This window comes from Ochotona princeps, chromosome 13 (assembly GCF_030435755.1).
Source record: "Ochotona princeps isolate mOchPri1 chromosome 13, mOchPri1.hap1, whole genome shotgun sequence".
Lineage (NCBI taxonomy): Eukaryota > Metazoa > Chordata > Mammalia > Lagomorpha > Ochotonidae > Ochotona > Ochotona princeps.
Genome location: NC_080844.1, coordinates 46,694,808 through 46,717,598, shown reverse-complemented (window position 1 = coordinate 46,717,598; position 22,791 = coordinate 46,694,808). Strand labels below are relative to the sequence as shown.

At 39.0% G+C, this 22,791-nt stretch overlaps 1 protein-coding gene across 8 annotated transcripts in view; it reads right to left on the bottom strand.

Annotated features, from left to right (window-relative positions):
* The window catches only part of BTRC (beta-transducin repeat containing E3 ubiquitin protein ligase), a 155,659-nt gene that overhangs the window by 46,175 nt on the left and 86,693 nt on the right, over positions 1–22,791 (bottom strand). For all 8 annotated transcript variants that reach the window (XM_058672086.1, XM_058672087.1, XM_058672088.1 and 5 more), the window contains one exon: positions 16,182–16,271. In XM_058672086.1, coding sequence (XP_058528069.1) covers positions 16,182–16,271 — 90 coding nt within the window. The remainder of the gene's footprint in view (positions 1–16,181; positions 16,272–22,791) is intronic.

Sequence of the window (22,791 nt, the reverse complement as noted above, 5' to 3'; positions counted from 1 at the left end):
GTCATATAGTGGGTAAAGCTGCCCCCTACTTATACCAGCACCCCATATGGGTGCTGTCTGAGATACAGCTGTGCACTTGTGACCCAGCTCCTTGCTAATGGCTGGCAAAAAGCAGCAGCACACATCCCAAGTGTCTGGGCCCCTTTTCCATGTCAAGGACTTAGAAGAAGTTCCTGGTTCCTAGCTCCTGGCTTTGGCTTGCACAGGCCCAGCCTTTGTGACCATCTGGGGCATGAACCAGTGGACAAAACGTCTATTTTTTTTTAACCAATTACTCAATCTTTAAGAAAGACAAAAATGAGTAACTTAAGCAAATACTCAGGTATTCTGTGGTCCATCTTACCTGAGGCTCAATTCCAAACAAAACTAATGTTTGGGGTTTGAAGAAAGGACTTGGCTATCACAGGAGAGAGAGTAACTCAGAAAGGGCAGAGTGGCCTCTGAGGAAGTCCGATGTCCTTTGTTACCTTCTTCTTAAGAGCTGAGGGATAGTCACAGAGGTATGCTCACTTTGTGAAAATTCACTGAATCAAATTCAAGATCTCCTGAACACTGCATTAGAAGATGACTATATCCAAAGAAAGAGAGGTAAAAGTGACTAAAGCTCCATTTGGTTTTTTACCTGTAACAGAAACAGAAGAGCCCCAGTCCCTCACTGTCTTCACTCGCAACCCCTTGGTTAGGCAGACAACTGCTCCCGCATGCCACAGCTCTGAGCAAGGTTAGAGCTCCCTCTAGCACTTTTAACTAAGGAAACACCACAGGCCCTTACAGAGCTGACACATTTTGGTGTTGCCCACGGTTAAATGCAATATGGTGATTTTTATTTTTAATTTGCTTTAATTGTTGCTAGGATATGAATAATTAATAGGTTGCCTACGCCAGTTTTGTAAAGTTCATAGTACAGAAAGCAAGGAGAGAAATATCTACTTAGAAAGGAGGCTTAAAAATGGTTATAACTGCTATAATATTGGAGAATTCAGAATATTTATTCATGATTTGTGGCAACATTATGCTCCACCAACAAAGAAACACACTACTAAAAGCACTTCCTACTAGAAAAATCTTTCCAGTCTCATCTATTTTTCTCTTCATGGCTGTGTAACTGCTGTACCTATAGGACTGTATGAGAGCGAAGTAGGTCAATGTTAGGAGAACCTTGTTCTTTGGTGGAGGAGAATAAAGGTTTGGCTGAAAACACTTAACCTGGTTCCATCCATTCTAAAACAAGTATTTATCAGCATGAAATAATCCCCTGGATAATAAAGATCTATTCAGCTTGAAGCCTGTATTCTTTCCCCATGCTGGCAAACTCCCCTCTCTGCTAGCACGTTAACCATTATAAATTATGATAATATCAATAACTCCACCCAATGATGTCAATTTCACCTTTGGATATCACAACAAAGTATAATTTAAGTCTGGTGTTATAATTGTAATTGATCCAGACAAAATCTGAGCAGGTGATATGACTATGACACGAGCACTATTTTGAGAATACAAGACAGAAATAAAAGGGATTTCATTTTTCAATGCTGAATTAAAAATCTGCCTGCCCTCCCAAATTTCCCAGGAAGAAATACTGCTTTTCAACATTCTCACTAAGATCAATAGACATTGGGCCTGGCATAGTACCCAGTGGCTAAAATCCTCACCTTGAATGTGCCAGGATACCATGTGGGCGCTGGTTCATATCCCAGCTGCTCCAAGTCCTATCCAGCTCCCTGCTTGTGGCCTTTTCAATAAAAACAATAAGTAAGTAAGTAAATATATAAATAAGAGAGATGAATCTGGTCCGGGCTATACCCAGGAGCTTGCAACTCTATTTGGGCCTCTTATGAGGTTCATAAAGAGCCTTAGCACTTGCACCATTTTCTGCTGTTTTTCCCAAGGGCATTAGCAGGGAGCTGGATTGGACAGGAACGGTCAGGACTTAAGCTGGTGCTCATATGGGATGCAGGGTTACAAATGGAGGCTTAACTTTATACATTACAACACTGATCTCCAAGCTTATTGCCTAAGTTCATTTTCCATAAATGTTTAAAAGTACCCTCATATCACATAATCAAGAGGTAATTCACCATGTTAGTCTGGCTGCAGTTTACCTGCTGATCAAATTAACATGGCTAAAAAGTCTTTCCAAGAGCAATACAAATGAAGGATAAATACTGTTTCAAAGCAGTTAGTGATTCAACCTATTGAGAGCCCGAATCATGAGCTGTGCTTTTCCCTAAGACAAGATTAACTACAGCTTCTCCCTGAATTCACCCAGTATCTGCTGGGAACAGTATATCATGAACTAGAATGAGACTGACACATCAAAATTAACAGGACAGAAAAGTGAGTTGATGCTGTCTCTTGGTTTCTCCACCACACTCTCTTTTGTGGCATCCAAAGGCTTTAGAACCCTGGCAGTAATTAAGCAACAGTTTTATCACACACAATCAAAGCATGAAAATAAAAGCATAACAGACAGTGAGAAGAGATAACAAGTTTCAATGACAAATTTTACTTTTTTGGTGGTTGCTAATTGAGGTATTTTACAATTTTTATCATTGTATATGAAATGCTGTTCTGTAGAAGGACAAACCTAAAAAGTATTAGCATATTATGATGTTTTATGTAGCCAGTTTGTACATCTCCTTGATTTTTAACTCCTGGTTAGTTGTTAGTAAACTACTAACATTTAATAGGTACCAAATAGTAAAATTTTTTTATAGTACCCCCTATTTGTAACTCTTTCTTAATTTCTGTGTCTTAAAATTCACAGTGGTTGAAAGCATGGGACTATGAGGATGGATAGTATGGGTTCAAATTCCAGTTCTATAACATGTTCTGTTACTTTGGACAAGTCATTTAATGGCAGTGTTAGTTTATATGTAAAATGTGATTATGAGAATGTAAACAAGACTGTTGGTTCAATTTCTGGTACATTACAAATGTTCCTAAACAATGGTATAAGAAGCTTTTCAATTTTGATGATATAACCTCCAGATTTGTAATACTGCAATAAATGTATTTCACAACTGCTTTGGATTGAAGTCAATCAGATTCAACAAATACAATTTGAGAATCTACCTATTTAACTGAATATTACTCCTATACAAATTCTATAATGAGACTTTTAATTTGTAATCAATTTGCATTTCATAATTGAATTATACATTCTCAATTCAAGAAGAGCAGGGAGTAACTAATAATAATATAAAACTCAAACTGCTGACGTTTTTAAAAAATACTTATTTACTGTTACTTGAAAGGTAGATTTACAGAGATAAGTAGACAGAGAACTTCATCTGCTAGTTCACTCCCCAACTGGCTGAAATGGATGAAGCTGAGTTGATCCGAACCAAGGAGCCAGGAGCTGTCTCTGGTCTTCCGCATGGGCACAGGGACCCAAGGACCTGGGCCATCCACCATTTGCTCAAAGCTTCTGAAGTTTTAAGAGTGATAAATAATGAAATCAACTTGCAATTAACAGTGAACTAAAAAATTAGTACTATGGTACTAAGTAATTCATGGGAAAGTAGAATTAAGACATATGCTTATTTCAGTGCCAAAAAATTTCCTTGAAAGCCATATAGGGGCTGGTACGATGGCTCAACTGACTAATCCTCCAACTACAAGCGCTGGGATCCCATATGGACGCAGGTTTGTGTCCCTAATGCTCCATCTCCCATTCAGCTCTCTGCTTATGGCCTGGAAAAGCAGTAGAAGATGGCCCAGAGACCCTGTACCCAAGAGGGAGACCAGGAGGAGGCTCCTGGGTTTGGATTGGCTCAGCTCCCTCCCTCATGGGAGCTATTTCGGGAGAGAGCCAGCAGATGGAACATCTTTCTGTTTCTCCTTCCCTCCATAAATCTGCCTTTCCTAAATAAATAAATAATAAATAAATAAATAAATAAATAAAACCCTTATTAAAAATGTGCAGGTTTCTGTAATGTCCATTAGCTGTGAACTTTTGCATAAAAATAGATACTGGATGGGTAGGAGGAGAAAACTTTTATTTTGATTCACATTCCAAATGGCTGCAATATCTAGCCCTGGGCCAGGTAAAAGCAAGAAGCCCAGCACTCAGTTTGGATCTGCCATGTGAATGGGTGGTAGGCACCTCAGTATTTGAGTCACCGCCTGTTTGCTGTCTCTCAAGGCATGCACTAGCAGGGAACTCAATCAGAAACAGAGGCTAGATTTGATTCTAGGCACTTGGGTAATAGCATCTCAAGTGGAAGTTTAACTCAGTGTATCACAATGTCTGCTGAAACTTGCCTTTTGTTAATACTAAAAATAATACATATTATATTTTAAATCTATCATTATTTAATAACAATAATTATTTTTAAAATGATTTATTTTTATTAGAAAGTCAGATACACAGAGAAAAAGAGACAGAGAGGAAGATCTTCAGTCTGATGATTCACTCAAGTGACTGCAATGGACACAGCTGAGCCGATCTGTCGTTAGGAGCCTGTAGCCTCCTCCGGGTCTCCTACGCGAGTACAGAGTCCCAAGGCTTTTGGGCCGTTCTCCACTGCTTTCCCAGGCCACAAGCAGGGAGTTGGATGGAAAGTGGGGCTGCTGGGATTAAAACTGGCACCCATATGGGATCCCAGCGTGTGTAAGTAAGGACTTTAGCTACTAGGATACTGTGCTGAGCCCGATGATAATAATTATTACAGAGGCAAAGACTGAAAGAAAGACACAGACAGAGCTTCTATCTGCTGGTTAATTCCCCAAATGCCCACAAATCAAGACCTTAAGCCCGGTCTCCCTCATGTAACGCAAGCATCCAGTTTTTAAACCATCACTTTCACCCTGCAAACCAAACTCAGATATGGATAAGGAATGCAGGATTCTGAACTCCTAGGTTAACCATACACCACCCAACTTATTTTCTTATTTCACTTTTCACATTTTTTTAAAGCTACTGTGTATAAATTCTCAGTATCTTTACCCTGATAGCATATTACCACACCATTAGTGGCCCCTGTAGTGTTCCGGGCTAGGATATACCCAGATTTATATCACCCAGTATTCAAACTTCTGAAAAACATACCATACCCAGGAAACTATCACTGCAAAAGAAACAGACTGTAATTTGGATTTATGTGATCTTTCCTTAGTCTTTATTTTTCAAAACAAAATATACTAGTGGTGGGCACTGTGGTCCCGGTGCGTTTAGCTGCCCTTTAGGAGACCCGCATCCCAAATAGAAGAGCTTGGGATCCAGTCGCACCTTTATCTTCTGATTCAGCTGCCTGACGTTGTGCCTGGGAGGCTCCAGAGGACAGTTAAAGTACTTGGGTCCCTGTCACCCAAGTGGCAAATCTGGATGGAGTTCTTGGCTTCTGCCTTCCTCTTGGTCCGGCCCTGCCTATTAAGGGATTCTGAGGAAGGGAATCAACAGACACCTCTATCTGTAGCTTTACCTTTCAATTAATAAAAATAAACATTAAAAATATTTCAAAATCTAAAAAAATTTTCAAAATCTGTATTCATTGGTTTCTATCTTTTCTTAGTATTCACAGAAAAGTTTTTAAAAAAACTAAACTAAAATCCTTTCAAACACCAACCTACCAATTTTCAAATGTAAAAATGACACCAAATTAATCCCAGAAAAATAGATATAAAGCAATAATCTCCACAGAAACAGATTTTTACAAGATTCCCTAATTAAACTGTTAGGTTTTTAAGCACTCCAATCAAAACAACAGGAGAAAATACAAACTGAAAATGAACCTCACACATAGATGTAAATAAAGCCACTCTTTAGGTTGCCCATTAATCCACAAGTGGCATATTCATCTTATTTACAGTATTATACCCCCTGCTATGATATTCCATTACAGAGTCACGCTACAGACGCCATAGTTAACACTGTAGGAACCATTTCTTTTTTAAGCATGATTTTCTTCCTGTATTTCCTTTTTGTCTTGCTCCCAGGCTTAAGACAAAACCAAACAAAAACAGTATACTTAAATTTCTTATGCTTTTGGATAGTTCTAGAAAACGTGGATTAAGTCGCAGAAGTGATGTTTAAGATATAAAGCATAATTCTTTTCATATTCATTCTAGAAATATTGTAATGTATAGGCTTGTCAAGATCTTATTGTTCTACATGAGAAAGCTACCCTCAACTGTCAAAAATCTCAATTCTTTCCATTAGAGAATGTCTACAGCTAAATATATACATATAGACAAAAATGACAAATATTGATGGTTAGCTGTTCTCCCCCATTTCTTTTTCATTAACTTGTTTCTTACTCATTCATCCCTGTCCCAAGCCTCCTCTGTGAGACACAGAATTTCAAGATCCAACTAAATTCTGATACTCTCATCATATCTTCATGGTCACCAACCATCTAAAAGTATATATGGAATCATAACAATATTGGCTGACATATAATCAGAATGGATTTTTAAATCTTAACAGGTATATTCAATTGACAAAAATTTAAAAAAAAAAGCTCAAGCAAGAACAATAGATTTTCTGACATAAAAGGAATACCTCTCCATGCTTATATTGCAAATCATATTAGACAACAGAATGCAATCTGTATTTCCAAAATAACTGCTAAAACTTAAACTCTTTTTTTTTTATTTAAAATTTTTTTCTTAAAAGTTAAACTCTTAGGGTACAGGTCACTACCTGGAACCAGCTGTCCTATTTGAGTGAGTGCCCTATAATTTTATACTCAGAAGAATGCAACATGGAGCCATGCAGAAATATTAGATCCTTTAAAGTCCCATGTACTACATTTACAAGGTGGGTTTTTTTCAATGACTAGGAAACCTAACAAAAAGTTTTCTCAATACAATACTTGGCTCAGTTCAGCCTCAACATGGTGTCTTATAATCAACTGAAGGTTGGAGGGGGAAGATGAAAAAACATTTGTTAGATGTCCAAAGGGCTATGAAAGTTAAATAAAAAAACTGTCGTGCTCCATACTGGAAGACCAAGTCTCTTGGTAGGAAATACACATGGGACTTACAAGGCCTAGTTGAAGGACAATCTGGTGAGCAAAGACTTGGAAGACAGATCTGAATGAAAAACTCTGCAAGTTAAAGATATGAAAACTCCTCTAGGAGTATTGTCCATGTCATTAGGATTCAAGTAAATAGCACACAGCTAACACTGCTGTACCTGGATATGGGGCTCAATGTACTCTCTTTTCGTCTTCCAACTCTAGTAGAAAACTGAACAAGAAAAAAAAAAAGAGCAAAAATTCTTTCATCTTGAGATAATAAAATGGAAATCCACCCCCCCCCCTTTTTTTTCCAGATGAGGACATATTTCAGGAAAAAAAAGTCAGAAAGAATTTAACAGCCTCATAGATTCAACTGATTCCATATCTAAGAACATTTAGTAAGGGTATTTTAAGTGACTGCCAAAGAACCAGAATAATGGAAATCTGTTTATGGTAAACCCAATGAGCTTTGGCATTAGTGGCATTTAAAGTGACTTGGTAACTTTAGCTGAGTTAGTCATTTACTAGCAGAAAACAACACAAAGGTTCCTTCAAAAAAATGGAACATTGACTTCAAACACCGGTCTCAAGGAGCAAATCTTTTGGACAAGAATTCTAACAGGCTCAAATATTGATAGGAATCAAAACTCTTAGGGAAAATACAACTTCAGTTTTATAGAAATTTGGTAGAGTCACTTAAATTCTTAGCTCATTTGTCCTACAAGCTGAAGTCACGACACAAGAATAAAATTTTACATGTATGCTTTTTGAGCTCATGGGTACTGAAAAGTTCAAAAGGAAGATTCAGGTTTCACAAGCTTTGTAAGTGATCTTTTTACACCCTATGACTAAGAACATATTTATTCACAGACAGCTTCTGAGCCCAGGCTTCTGAAACTCCTAACCTAGGAGAGAAGAGAAACGTCTACTGCTATGAACAGCTACAATAGAGAGAATTGTCTATACCCATGAACAGCTACAATAATCTATAAAAGCTTCAAGAACAAAAGCCTCCAAAACAGAAAGAAGAAAGTCTATCTTGCAGAAGGAGAAACAGAGAAAAGGGTCCTGTGAAGTTATAATAACAATAATAATAATAATTATTATTTTTACAGTAGCATTTAAAAAAGTGTGTGAGGGTGAATTCCTAGACACAATCTGGTATTCAGTTACTGGTCAAAGAATATTGATGCTTACAAGTCTAAATAAATACATTAAAGAAAAGCTATCATTGAAATAATAAAATTAACAAAAACACACTTTTGTTCAGATAGAACCCTGAGCCATAATAAGCAGACTTTTGGTGGACCGGAATAGGGAAAGGGTATTAAGGATAAACAAAGCGATTTGTTTCATAAGTTCTGATCAGAGGCTGCAGTATGTCAAGGTAAGTGAAATATATGTTACAGCAATACTGTAATTTACATAAGCTACAAATACAAAGGAAAAAAATCCTGTTAACTAAGATGAAAAAAGATCACCTTATACTTAAACTTAAAATTTTGATTTATATTTATAAGATGGTAACCAGGTTTTTACATATTATGACTAAGAGACAAGTCAAACTGTTCACATCAAGATGAGATTTTTGCTCAGACTGTCTTTTTTTTTAAAGATAGTCTTTGAAAGTCAATCTGAACTCACCTACATAGCCTATGTTATATTATTAGTTGCTATCACATAACTCACTAAATCTAAGGTATAAAGAGGACAAACTACAAATCTTGATAACTTTGTGTACTTTATCCAATGTTAAAGCCTTCCAAAAAAAGTATAGAAAATAGGAACTGATATGATACAGAAAATTTAGCTCATTAATGTTTTCCATTTACTTATGTCATTTTCCCCAATATGATAGGAAGATGATTAAGATTACAATTTCATATAACTAAACTTAGATGATTTCATATAACTTAGATTTCATATAACTAAAGTTAGATAAATCAACTTTTAGTTTCAGTTATCACATAGATTTTTCCCCCCTTTTTCCTATAAAAACCGTTCTTGATTCAAATTCATTTCTCAATTGCATAAATTGGAGTTAACAGTCCAATACTGAGAAGGCAATGGCACAGTAAATATGAAAATAAACAAAACCACAAATTTCCTATTAAACAGAATCAGGAAAGTGTCATAGGGTTTAAAGTAGAAAACCCTTATACTGCTTATAAAGAAAACTCTACACTGGAGGAATGAAGGCAGGGGGTGGGGGAGAGGGAGCTGACAAGGCAGAACTTCAAAAATTTAGTGCTATGACTGCCTGATTGTTGTTTTTTTTTAAACTCAAACTGTGAGATCTACAGTGCCAAAGAAAACGTGTCAGTACCCAAACTCCAAAATGACTCCTGACAGACCTGCAGTCCATCAACTGTTAATTCATCAGTTTTTGTGATGTCACTTTGGAAAGCAGACCGTACTTCTTAAAGTCTGTAAATCTACTAGCTCTAGAATGGAGGTGTAATGGTTGGATTACAGAAAAAAAAGAAAAAAAAAAGAGCAATGCAAAAAGCACAGATTGTTTTCTCCCTTTCCTTTTGCAGAAACTGTGCCTGGCATGGTGCAGCTGTGGTGCTGCCTTCATCTCTCCCTCCATTTCCAGTCTTGCTAATTAAAAGGTTGATCACAGAACAATGCTCTTCTCATTAATTTCAGTGTTCCGATTGGGCAGGATCCCTGCTTACCCCACCTGATCTTTTCACACTGTTGAAGTTAATGTGACAGGAGCTTGAAGATGGATTACCTGCTGCCATATTGCCCATCGCCTCCAATCAGGAGCTATCTGTGTAAACTGATTGTTCTAATTTGCTCTCATTATTTTTACAATATCAGGAGAAAATAACGCACACAGCTCACTGTCAAAGCCATGAAAATCAGCCATTAGTTAAACCCAGACACTGAGTGGCTTTATTAGAGGCACTGCAGTTTATTGATGTAGCTCCAGTTAAACAAGGCAGCATTTGCTTCAGTGGAAGAAAACGTTAACACTGAACGTGAATATTAACTGTGCTAATACACACAGCAACAGGATATTTTTCACGAATCCTGTTCTTATTTCAGAAGCTTGGTTTTGACACAAATTCATAGCAATGGAGGATGTAAGAAAGGCAAGTAACATTTGATGTACTCAGCATGAAAATCTGTCTATTAACTCTAATCTATAAGCTCTCTTTGCCTCCGATATGTTGTATGAATAAGAAATCCTATCCTGTGCCTGGCAGGACAATAACTACTAATCAATAAATAAAGGTAGTTTTTATTTTGTTGCACACAGTAAAAAACTGTTGTAAAATAGAAATTTTATTACTTTAGGAGGAAGTTTTCAACAAGACTGATTACTAACCCTAGTATCACTGATGCTCACAATGTATTTTAAGATGGGAATATAAACAGCTTAGAGAAGCCAGCTAACAAGCAAGCTAGGTGTGAGCTTTCAGTAAGTAACAGTGACTTAAAACAGCAGAAACTCTGCAGAAGGGTTTGATAGTCCTTGGCACAAAGAAAACATTTTCATGTTGTAAAGAAAACGCTAAATTCTAGAAGAAAACAGGCTTAAAAATAAGCATTTTTAGACTTGACTGACTGTTAACATTTTGTAAAAATATTAACTAATTGCTGCCTGAACAACATTTAGCAGGTTGGGTAAGGCAACCATAATAGAACTGAATGCCTTTTAAATAAAGGAATTTAATCCACACTCTATCCAACTCTCCTCTTTATAGTATTAGAAGGAAACATGGCTACCTCCTGTTCTCTTTCTACTCTAAGATTCCTAGGTAATGCGAAGGCAAGACTGTGCCTTTCTTGCTGCTCCCCCTTTAATGGCCACTTTTCTTGTTCTAAGAAACGTGTGCTATGCTCTTCTCCTTAAAATTCCTACACTAAAAGACTGCACCATACTGCACTCCGCAAAACGTGCTGATAGCGCCAATTACAAGCCCCCAGCCGAACGCTGCAGCCCCCACCATTCGGGCAGATTTATGCGGACTCTTGCCGACGTTATTACAAGTCAGAGTTTATTGGGAAATTGTTACATTATGCGGAGTGTCTAACAAATTGCTTATGCTGCTATAATTGGATTACAACAGCCGCTTGCTCCCACCGGTAAGATTAGGCAAGTAGGACTCCTGCCGATCTCTGAGCGTTAGCAGTAATTTTATTTGCCTTGCCTCTCTCTTTCCTAACAACATGCCTCTCTCCCTGCCAGCTGTCTGCTGAAAAGGCACAGGCTTGTTCCTTGGCCCTAACAATGCAATTACAGCCCCGCAGATCGCACTGTTTGTGCATTAAGTACAGAGCCAAAACGAGGCGAATTGATCGTTTGACTTTTGGAGAAGCCATGTGATCTCTCTGTGCGGGTGATCTGACATGCATCAGCAGGCAATGCTGCAGTCAATTCCTGATGAAGAACTTTCTTGTTTCACCTCCCTTTCCCCCAATCTTTCTTTTCATACTGAGGAAGATGTTGCCCGGGTTCATCTCACTGAGCTAGCTCAGTTTTTACAAAGACAAACCTGATCTTATTAACTCCCTGGCTAGACAGCAACATGGAGAGGTTCTAGCATCTTGAAGTGCCTCAGTCAGATAGATCAGTGTTTCCCAAAACTGAACCACTGCTGCAATAAAGGACCAAAAAAAAAAAAAAAAAAAAAAAAAGGTTCACAAAGAGTTCACTGAGGAAGAAAGTCCACATGCCATGCCTTTGGAACTACAGAAACTTTTAGGTTTTGGCAAATAAAATTGCCTTGCAATGGCTTTGTTAGAGGCTCTTTGTGTATTCAAGGGCCATCAAGCATCAGCACTGAAACGCGTTTCCTGCCTCTGTGCATATCGCTCCGATGGAAGATGCTGGCGGCCAATGTGCACAATCAATGTGGTTGGACTTCAGGCTTTGAAGCAGCCAATCCGATTCCCACTCGGGGCAGTTTTAAACATATTTTGTTGACAGCTTTCAGTTTCTTGCTTCTTTTTCTTGTATGTTTTACAATGAGTGCCAATAGCAAACAGATCGTGCAAGCAGTTATACCGACTCTAGGACACAGTTCATGAAGACTGGAGGCTGAGGCCTGGACTTCGATTTTGGGTTGAAAAAATGGTTTGAATTTTACCAACTGTAGCACAGATACTTATGGTTCCTAAAGCCGATTACACAATTGTGAAGTTAGGTATGTTGGTGCCTTTTGGCATCCCAAGTTGGGCTAACCCCATTGGGTCCCAGCACTGGCTCTGTGTCTGGATTCTAAATATCATGCACATATAGCAGAGAATGCATTTTACGTATTTAACCTGACAAACATGCAGCCCTGTCTGGAAGAAGGGACCTTGCTTTGCTTAGGAACTCAAAGTGACCTCTTTCAAGTTACTTTCAGATGAAAACAAAGATGAAAGCAAAAATTTTTACTTCTGAGCTCGGCTCCTGCTTTCTGGAATAGCAGTCTGGCCACTGTGAAACAGTCTCTCCAATCCTTAGCCTCAATGAAGCTGTTCAATCTGTGTGTGTTCTCCACAGAGCTCATGGATAGAGCTGACAGAGACGCCCATATAAGGAACGGGCCATCCAACATGCTACCTGTGGAACCGTATATTAAAGAAGCCTGTTAACATGTAGTTTAAAACTCAAAAGAAACTCGAACAGCTGAGATGCCTTATAAATAGCACAGACCCAGAGGAAGTGCAAACGTCTGCATTGTGAATTGTAGATCTTAATTACCGACAATGGCTGGTACAGCAAGTAGCATGGAAAAAAAGTGAAACAGTTGCACTGTTCATGGTAGGCAATAATTCTTCAGGAAAATATTTACTATCAATCAGTTATGAGAAAAGGGACTCTGTGCTCGTAAAACAGCACGTTGCTTCTCATACCAGGACCATTTTGCTTCAGCATAATCTGAATTTAAACAGCTTGTTTCCTGCGGATATAATTTTGGAAATAAATAAAACAAGTCTTCTATCAAACTCTGGAGTGAGTGGAAAGGAACACCATTTTTCTGTCTCAGTCAGTTTCAGATTATCAGTCTTAGTTCGAAGCAAAAACCCCAACCAAACAAACAAAAAAACACCAACAAGCAAGAACAACTAAGATCAGAGCACCTATAAGCATTCTACTTTATGTGAGCAGAAATATGGGCATTCAAATGGATGGATTCAGCCAACTCAATTTTAAACTTTACTTGTTTACTCATGTGTGTAAATCTTTAAGTGCAATTAAGAAAAAGTCTAAGACAGAAATTTTCTATATATTTTTTGACATTTAACAGAAAGAACCAAAAATTAATGCTCTTTAAATTTTAATATTAGTTTTCTCAACAAGTGAAAAACATCATGAACGATGACAATTAGGCACAACATCATTATAGATTTTGAAGACCAAGTTGACAGTCAATAATGACAGTCCATTTAAAGCTACAATAAATATAGAGTTCATCAGGTTCCCAAAACAATCTCATGAGCTAAAGGCTATAATTAGAAGAAAGCGTCTGAAAAAGTAAAAGACATTTCAATACCTTCAAGTTGAATCAAGTTATACTGAAAATGAACAGGGCCTTCCCTGTCTCTTCCCACCCTCCCCACCCCTAAGCCATTCTTTTTCAATTTCAAGATTTTCTCTTCAACTAAGAAAAAAGAAAGATTTTCTCCTCAATGTAAAGATTCAGAAAATCATGGTTTTTGCTTGTCCTACAGCTTTGTTACTTTATATTACAGAGGACTAATGAGTACTAGCCTAAGGTACTTCCAGCAAGGAAGTCAAACAATGCCAGATAAGAGTCTGAACCTAACAACACTGCTGCTTTTAAGGAAATAGTTGGCACTAATGTCTTTCCTAAACTTCACACAAATAGTATTCAATAATAAAGGTTAAAATCAGCAAGAATGGGATGAGAGGGTCACCATCTGGGAGAAGTGAAACAGACAGATGAGCAGCAATGAGCAAACTTATTTCCTCACCCAAGAGCATGGAAGAAATCATGCCACTGTGCCAGATGCCAGAAGATTTCTAACTATGTACTGCTTTAGCAGAGGATGGGAGAACAAACAAACCAACCAACCCCACAACATGCAGATTCACACCAATGATGCAGCGTGGAAATCCTGGCTGACAAAGTACAGAGAAAACAAAAGGAACAGATGCTCATTTGGCCAGCTCTCAATGAAACTCATTAAAATTGTCACCCTGTCCTTGGATTGGTGCTCATGCTAAGATTTTTGTGTTGTTTAGCCAGAAGTCACCCACTTGTGACACAACTGAGAGCAATGTGGCCGATAAAGAAGAGCACTTATTTTTAAAGGCCAATAGTACTGCTGCCTCCACAGCTTGCTAGTTGTGGGTGAATGACTTAAAAAATAAATGTGATGTAATTTAAAACATTTATATTTTGAAGCTAATTATTGAGGCACTGAATTTAACTGAACTTTACCTTTTCAACTATAATTTTTACTAGAATATGATGTTTACTATGTAGGTCATTCATATATGTGTGTGTGTATATATATATATATATATTAGTTGCTAAGTAGGCCCAGATTTCAGAGGCAAAATACTGTTGCTGCTATGTTTATTATATCTAAAAACTCTTGAGGATTAAGCCTTCAGAAACATTTATTGCATGAAGATTTAAGAAGGCATTGTCTTGAAAGCAGAGTAGGACAAGACACAAATTTGCTTACATCTTAATCTTGAACTTCCCAGTCTCTAGAACTATAGGAAATAATTTAGTAATGTTTCTTAGCCATTTAGTTTATGGTATTCTTTTTTTTTTTTAAAGATTTATTTATTTTATTACAAAGTCAGATATACAGAGAGGAGGAGAGACAGAGAGGAAGATCTTCCTTCCGATGATTCACTCCCAAAGTGAGCCGCAACGGCCGGTGCTATGCCAATCCGAAACCAGGAACCTGGAACCTCTTCCGGTTCTCCCACACGGGTGCAGTGTCCCAATGCATTGGGCCGTCCTCGACTGCTTTCCCAGGCTACAAGCAGGAAGGTGGGGCTGCTGGGATTAGAACCAGCGCCCATATGGGATCCCGGGGCGTTCAAGGCGAGGACTTTAGCCGCTAGGCCATGCTGCCGGGCCCTATGGTATTCTTGTTATAACTTGCCCCAATGGACTAAGGCAATCATCTATGGGGCCCAGTATGATAGTGCCTCATAGTAATCCTCCAGCTGTGGCACCAGTATCTCATATGGGTGTTGGCTTTGATCCTGACTGCTCCACTTACGATCCAGCTCTCTGACAACTGCCTGGGGAAGCAGAGGACAATGGCCCAAGTTTTTGAGCCTCTGCACCCTTGTGGGATACCTGGAAGAAGCTCCTGGCTCTTAGCTTCAGACTGTCCCCGTTCTGGCCACAGCAGCCATTTGGGGAGTAAATCAGTGCATGGTACATGTCTCTTATTCTCTGTTTCAGTAATTCTGACTTTAAAATAAATAGAAAAGAAAAGAAAAAAACTACCCCTGGATTTTTGCAGCAAAGGATGAGGCCAGTTAAGTAACTGAGGATCAGTTAAGCCTTGGACTAAATATCTGAATGGTTATAATGGCAAGCCTTATGCAGATAAGTAAAGTAAAATTCTAGAAACATAGCAGCCCACATCAAAATGGCTGAAACTTGAAGTTTTGAGTAATCAGATACTTGTAAAATTGAATGACGGCTGGGATGAAAAACTTCACTTCCTTCATACCTGAGGTTGCTTCTGTAGCCAAGTTACGGACATTGCAAATATTTGCGTGTGAAAGAGATAGCATGCATGCATGTTAAACATATTTGTCCACTTAGATCAAGATCATTGAAAGCAATCTTAGGAACTCATTAGTTAATTAACTCATTAAACAAAAGTGATAAAATAATTGCATTTTCTATGACATGTATCACAGTTGCATTGCTGTACATTATACATTAGGAGAATTAGGAGCTTATAACAATAATTGTGTATAATGTCATATAAATCTTATTGATCTGTAATAATCTATAACCAATGTCAAAGAACAAATGTGAATCAGTCAAGTGTGAAAAAATACATAATCAGAAGATTCTGTTGTACCTGAAGAAACAGACATTCAACTTGCAATCTGCTCAGGATAAAATGGTGCCTGCTTGCATTCTTTTCTTAAATGTATAATCTTACAATAGTCTGTAATAGAAATACTGAGAAAAGATACCTATGACACAGAATTGCTACGATGTAGTGTTATGTATGCTAATGAATAATTCCACTTACCTTGGCCACACAATTTTCAGTCTTCATAGCGGTGCTTGTGAGACATACTGTTTCTTGGTTCAAGCAGAGTCTGGCACAGCTATTGTAAGTCTATAAAAGAATTTTTTAGGAACAGGTTGGTTAGATACTGAAATACCACTACATATGGTTTTCAAATTCTGCACTATTTCACAAAATCAACACAGAGATTCTACCTGTAAATCCTAAATTTATGGGACTGGGGATCAGCAGGCGGGCAGGGACTATAGTCCTCAGACAAGTACCTGAACAGTAGTGGTTTTATTGCGTACATGGAAACTATGATGTTGGTATGTATCAACTTACAAGGAAAATTTATTAACTTTTTAAAGTCATCTTTTCTCTTAAAGATTTATTTTATTTTAATTGCAAAGTCAGATATACAGAGAGGAAGATCCTCAGGCCGTTGAATCACACCCCAAGGGGCTGCAATGTCCTGAGCTGAGCCGATCCAGAGCCAGGAGCTAGGAGCTGGGTCTCCCACGCAGGTGCAGGGTCCCAAGGCCTTGGGCCATCCTCAACTGCTTTCCCAGGCTGCAAGCAGGGAACTGGATGGCAAGTGGGGCTGCCAGGATCAGAACCAGTGCCCACATGGAATCCCAGGGCGTGCAAGGCAAGGACCCTATCCATTAGGCTACCGTGCCGGGCCTAAAGCTATTTTTTTAATTTGCTGATCTTAAAGCCATTTCAAACAAAGAGGCAAAACAAAGAGACAGAGATGGTTTTCATCAGCTGGCTCACTATCCCAAATGCCCAAGGATGCTTGGGGCTGGCACAGGTGAAGTTGGGAAACTGGAACTTAGCAGGGTCTCCAAAGTGGGTGGCAGGGACTCAAGTATTTGAGCTATCACATCCCAGGACTGCATTAGTGGCAAGTTGGTATCAGAAGCAGGGTTGGGACTAACACAAGAACTATTGTTCTGAGAGAAGCTTTACTTTCATTATTTTGCCATTTAAACCTTCAAAACTGGTGCTGGCACTGTGACATAATGGGTACAAGTTGTTTTCTGCAGTGTAAGCATTTTACATAGGCACAAGTTCTCCACTTTGGATTCAGTTTCCTGCTAGTGTACCCGGGAAAGCAGTGGAAGATGGCCCAAATCCTTAGGGCCTTACACCCATGTGGGAGACCCAAGAGACTGCGTTCCTGGCTTCCATTTGGCCTAGTCATTGTTGTTGCAGCTATCTGGGGAGTGAACCAGTGGATGGAAGGTCTCTCTTTCTCTCCCTTTCTCTGTAGCTCTGTCTTTCAAATAAATTAATCTCTTTAAAAATCATTAAAAAACATTAAATAATAATATTTTAAAAAGATCTTCAAAACTAATAAGACCGGATCATAGGGAGAGAAAATGTTTCTCAACACAATGGCAAAGTCTAGCTATTTAGACAAAAATGATTCTAAAACCAAAAGTAACACTTCTTAAAATATTTTTTTATTATAGAACTATGGTAAACTTTTTTAAACATTAAGAAAAATGAGACAAACCAACATTGAGAGAACATTAACACACACACACATACACACACCTTTTCAGATCTTTAAATAATCCTTTAATTTTATCTATATCCAGGAGATGAATTAGAATAGCACAAAGTATAGGAAATGGATTTAAAACAAGGAGTATACTATATTCATTCATTAACAACTGGCCAAAATATTAATAAAGTATACTTGTCACAAATTTTCATTGGTGGTTTAAATTATGATACTCAGGCCCAGTGGGATAGCTCAATGGCTGAATCCTCACATTACAAACTTTGGAATTCCACATGGGCGCCGGTTCGTGTCCTGGCTGCTCCACTTCCCACCCAGCTCCCTGCATTGTCACCTGGGAGAGCAGCAGAGGACGGCCCAAACCTTAGGACCCTGTACCCATGAGGGAGATGCAAAAGAGGGTCCTGGCTCCTGGTTTCAGATTGGCTCAGCTCCAGCTATTGCAGCTACTTGAACCAGCAGAAAGAAGATCTTTCTCTCAGTATATCCTTCTCTCTGAAAATCTGATCTACCTTTCCAACAAAAATAAATAAATCTTTTTTAAAAAATCATTATTCTTGGGCCCAGCACCGTGGCCTAGAGGCTAAAGTCCTCGCCTTGAAAGCCCTGGGATCCCATATGGGCGCCGGTTCTAATCCCGGCAGCTCCACTTCCCATCCAGCTACCTGCTTGTGGCCTGGGAAAGCAGTCGAGGACGGCCCAAAGCTTTGGGACCCTGCACCTGCGTGGGAGAACTGGAAGAGTTTCCTGGTTCCCAGTTTCAGATCGGCGCGCATCGGCCCATTGCAGCTCACTTGGGGAGTGAAACATTGGATGGAAGATCTTCCTCTCTGTCTCTCCTCCTCCCTGTATACCCGGCTTTCCAATAATAATAAAATCTTTTAAAAAATCATTATTCTGATACTTCAGTATCATAATCATCTGGAGACCTTGTGAAAACACACACAAATGGCTAGGTCTCATCCCTGGAGAGCCCACAAATTGATTATTTTAAATTCTATTTTTGTTTAAATAAAGCTATCTGCTCATGCTGCTAAATGAAGCTATCCACATCTCTTTTTTCTTGGACACTGGCTGATTCAATCTTTCTTTTTTAAGGATTTGTTTCATTTCTTCCATTTGAAAGGCAGAGTTACAGAGAGGAAACAGAGACTAAGATCTTCAACCTGCTGGTTCACTTCCCAAATGTTTAGCCACAATGGCTGGAGTTGAGGCGATCTGAAGCCAGAAGCCAGGAGCTTCTTCCGGGTCTCTCATTTGCGTGTAGTGACCAAAGGACTTGAGCCATTCTCTGATGCTTTCCCAAGCCATTATTAAGAAGCTGGATTGGAAGAGGAACAGTAGGAATTCAAACCAATGGCCATACAGATTCCAGGTAGAACTGTAGCTCACTAGACTATGTCACTGGCATTTTTATTCTATTTTTAAACACTTCCTAGTAAACATAAGTGCTGATGGTTTAAGAATATTCTTTGAGAATCACTAATATGAATGTTTATGAGGGAATTGGAGAAATGATACATATGAGCACACACAAGTATTTCTTCCTCCTTTTTTTAGATTTATTTATTTTTATTGCAAAGTCAGATACATACAGAGAGAGGAGGAGAGACAGAGAGAAAGATCCTCCATCTGATGATTCACTCCCCAAGCAGCCGCAATGGCTGGAACTGAGCCAATCTGAAGCCAGGCGCCAGGAGCCTCCTCTGGGTCTCCCAAGTGGGCGCAGGGTCCCAAGGCCCTGGGCTGTCCTCAATTGCTTTCCCAGGCCACAGGAAGGGAGCTAGATGGGAAGTGAGCTGCTGGTACTAGAACCAGCGCCCACATGGAATCCTGGCATGTTCAAGGCAAGGACCTCAACCACTATGCTATCGTGCCGGGCCCACACACAAGTATTTTTAAGTGAAACTTTAAAAAAGACATGTATGAAGCAATCAGTACTTAACGAATGATTTCAATAATGGAAGAAATGTTTCTATTAAGCTAATTTTCCTGTAGAGGTCTGGGAGTCTGGTTCAATGTAGGCAGAGACTGGATGAAGCACAGAATGATCTTGAAAGAGAACCAAATGGCTGAGATGGATTCACCAGTTTATTCAGCACAGGTGGTTAGAATTTAGCTAGAAAGTCACAGCCTAACTACTTGAGCTATCAGAGGACAGGGTTCAGGACAGTCACAATGACTAACCAATTGCCAAGTCCAGAAAAAAACAGAACTATAACAGACACACAAAACCTTAAATTTCTTCCAAAGATAGGGATTTAATGCTGTGGATCTCAGAGTACTTGGACTTGAACCCTGGCCCTGCTTTTAATTCCAGTTTTCTGCTGATGTACTCCATGAGGGGAAGCAGGTAATAGTTGAAATACATAGGGGACTTAAGATCAGTTTCAAGCTCTTAGTGTTGGTTTGGTCCAGCTATAGTTGTCGGAGGCATCCAGGAAGTGGTCTACTTGTTGGAAGATCAGTTTCTATTTGTGTCTCAAATAAATTATATAAATGAAATTAAGTACCCCTCAAATACATGACTAAATCCCAAAGCACACGTGAGAAATGATGCCAGGAGCCTACTTCTGCTCCTGAGAGGAGGCCATATTTAGACTTTGATTCCAACCAAGTCAGAGGGGCTGAGTAAGCATCCCAGGGTTTCCACTGACAACTCAAAAGACCATGAATTGGGACTAGCACATGTCTTAGCGAAACGGGCAAAACCAGGACACATCCAAGCTTAGATATCTATTTTTTTTAAGATTTACCTATTTTTTTTTTTATTACAAATCCATATATAGAGAGAGCAGGAGAGACAGAGAGGAAGATCTTCCATCCGATGATTCACTCCCGAAGTGACTGCAACGGCCAGTGCTGTGCCGATCCAAAGCCAGGAGAAAGGAACTTCTTCCAGGTCTCCCACGCCGGTGCAAGGTCCCAAGGCCCTGGGCCGTCCTCAACTGCTGTCCCAGGCCACATGCAGGGAGCTGGATGGGAAGTGGAGCTGCCGGGATTAGAACCGGCGCCCATATGGGATCCCAGCGCATTTGAGGCGAGGACTTTAGCTGCCAGGCCATGGCACTGGGCCCCAAACTTAGAAATCTAAAACCAAGCCTCCACAAGATCACAATGATCAGCAAGTAACTTAATCAGAGTAAGGAATTTTGGAATTTGTTAAGTATCATTATGTCCACCATACTATCAAAAATTTGTAGACATGAGAAGTAGCAGTTAAATGGGCCTCAAAGAAATGGAATTAAAAAACAAAACAAGGGCCCGACATGGTGGCCTAGCGGCCTTGAATGCCCTGGGATCCCATATGGGCGCTGGTTCTAATCCTGGCAGCCCCACTTCCCATCCAGCTCCCTGCTTGTGGCCTGGGAAGATTGGCGCACACCGGCCATTGCGGCTCACTTGGGGAGTGAATCATCGGACGGAAGATCTTCCTCTCTGTCTCTCCTCCTCTCTGTATATCTGACTTTGCAATAAAAAAATAAATTTAAAACAAAACAAAACAAAACAAAAAGATAAGTAGCCTGAAATTTCTACAATGGCTATTAGTGCTTAAAGTCTCCAAGCAAGCTATGCCAAAATAAAGATATGACAATGAGAAAACACATAGAAATGCATCAATAGAAAAAACCCGTAAAATGAAGCAAACTGACCAAAAACTCACCAAATTTAGTAAAAAACAAAACAAACTTTGTCTTTCTGATCTCAGCTCTCAAATACTGTGCAGATCAAATGCAAAGAAGACAACATATAGGCACAGCACAGTCAAGACTGATGATTATCAGCAATTGAGACAAAGACACAAGTTTGAATGCTGCCAAAGAAAAAAAAAGGGAAAAAAAGGGAAGGTATGCACTCAAAAGCAACAATGTAAATTATAGCAGAAATTTCATTATAAACAATGTAGACTGGAAGACTAACGGACAATATTTCAAAAGTGTTAAAACGAAAAATTCAAATCAGGGTTCTCTTATTCAAAAATAGAATTATTAATAAGGAAAGAAAGAAATCTAGACCCCTGTGATGTAAGACCATAGTTAGGAATATACATAGAAATTCATGATGTTAAAAAGATGATTGTAATAAGTATAGAACCCAGGAAAATGATGGTGACACATCAAGGGTCACAGACAGTCTAAAAAAGTTTTCATTATTCCAGTATAGAACACTCTCGGGTAGTTAAAAGATAAAAATTCACGGATTACAACCTGCTGAAAGCACAGATTTCTTGAAAGACATAAATTATCAAAACTGATACAATAAGTATCAGTTGCATGTATCTGGATCTCTTAAGGATGACAATTCTTGTTCCAGCTGCTCCACTTCCCATCCAGCTCCCTGCCTGTGTCCTGGGAAAGCAGTAGAGGAAGGCCCAAAGTCTTGGGACCCTGCACCCGTACGGGAGACAGGGAAAAAACTCCTGGTTTCTGACTTAGGATTGGCTCAGTTCCAGTTGTTGTGGTCACTTGGGGAGTGAATCAATGGATGGAAGATCTTCTTCTCTGTCTCTCCTCCTCTCTGTATATCTGACTTTCCAGTAAAGATAAATAAATCTTAAAAAAAATAAAAAAGAGAGTAATCACAAGCTGCAAAGCAAGGCAGAGAAACAGCAGGACACTGGAGTGACCACTCTGTGGATCTTTTCCACTAACCCCTTGGGACAGGACACAAATCTGCAGGAAGAATGAAAGGAAATGACACAAATCTGCAAACAGAGTTGACAGTGGTGTGGGTGCCAGACCTGCTAGTTTTAAAATCTGTGTAAACTCCAAGGCCAGATGCTTTAATGTATGAATTCTATTAGATGTTAAGGAAGAAATATTAGTGTGATGTAAAACTACTTTCAGAACGTAGAAGAGGGAAAGATTTCCCAAACTATTTTCATGAAGCCAGAATAACACCCATATGAAAATCTCACAGCTGTTAATAACAAAACTAGACCAATGTCCCTCATGAGCACAGGTACCAAAACTCTTAATGGAATCAATTAATGTCATTTACCATCCTAACACAATGAAGGGGCAAGAATCTGTGACATAAAGCTCAGATTTAAAAATAGCAGGAGTAAATTAAATATTCATGACAAAAATTTTAGCA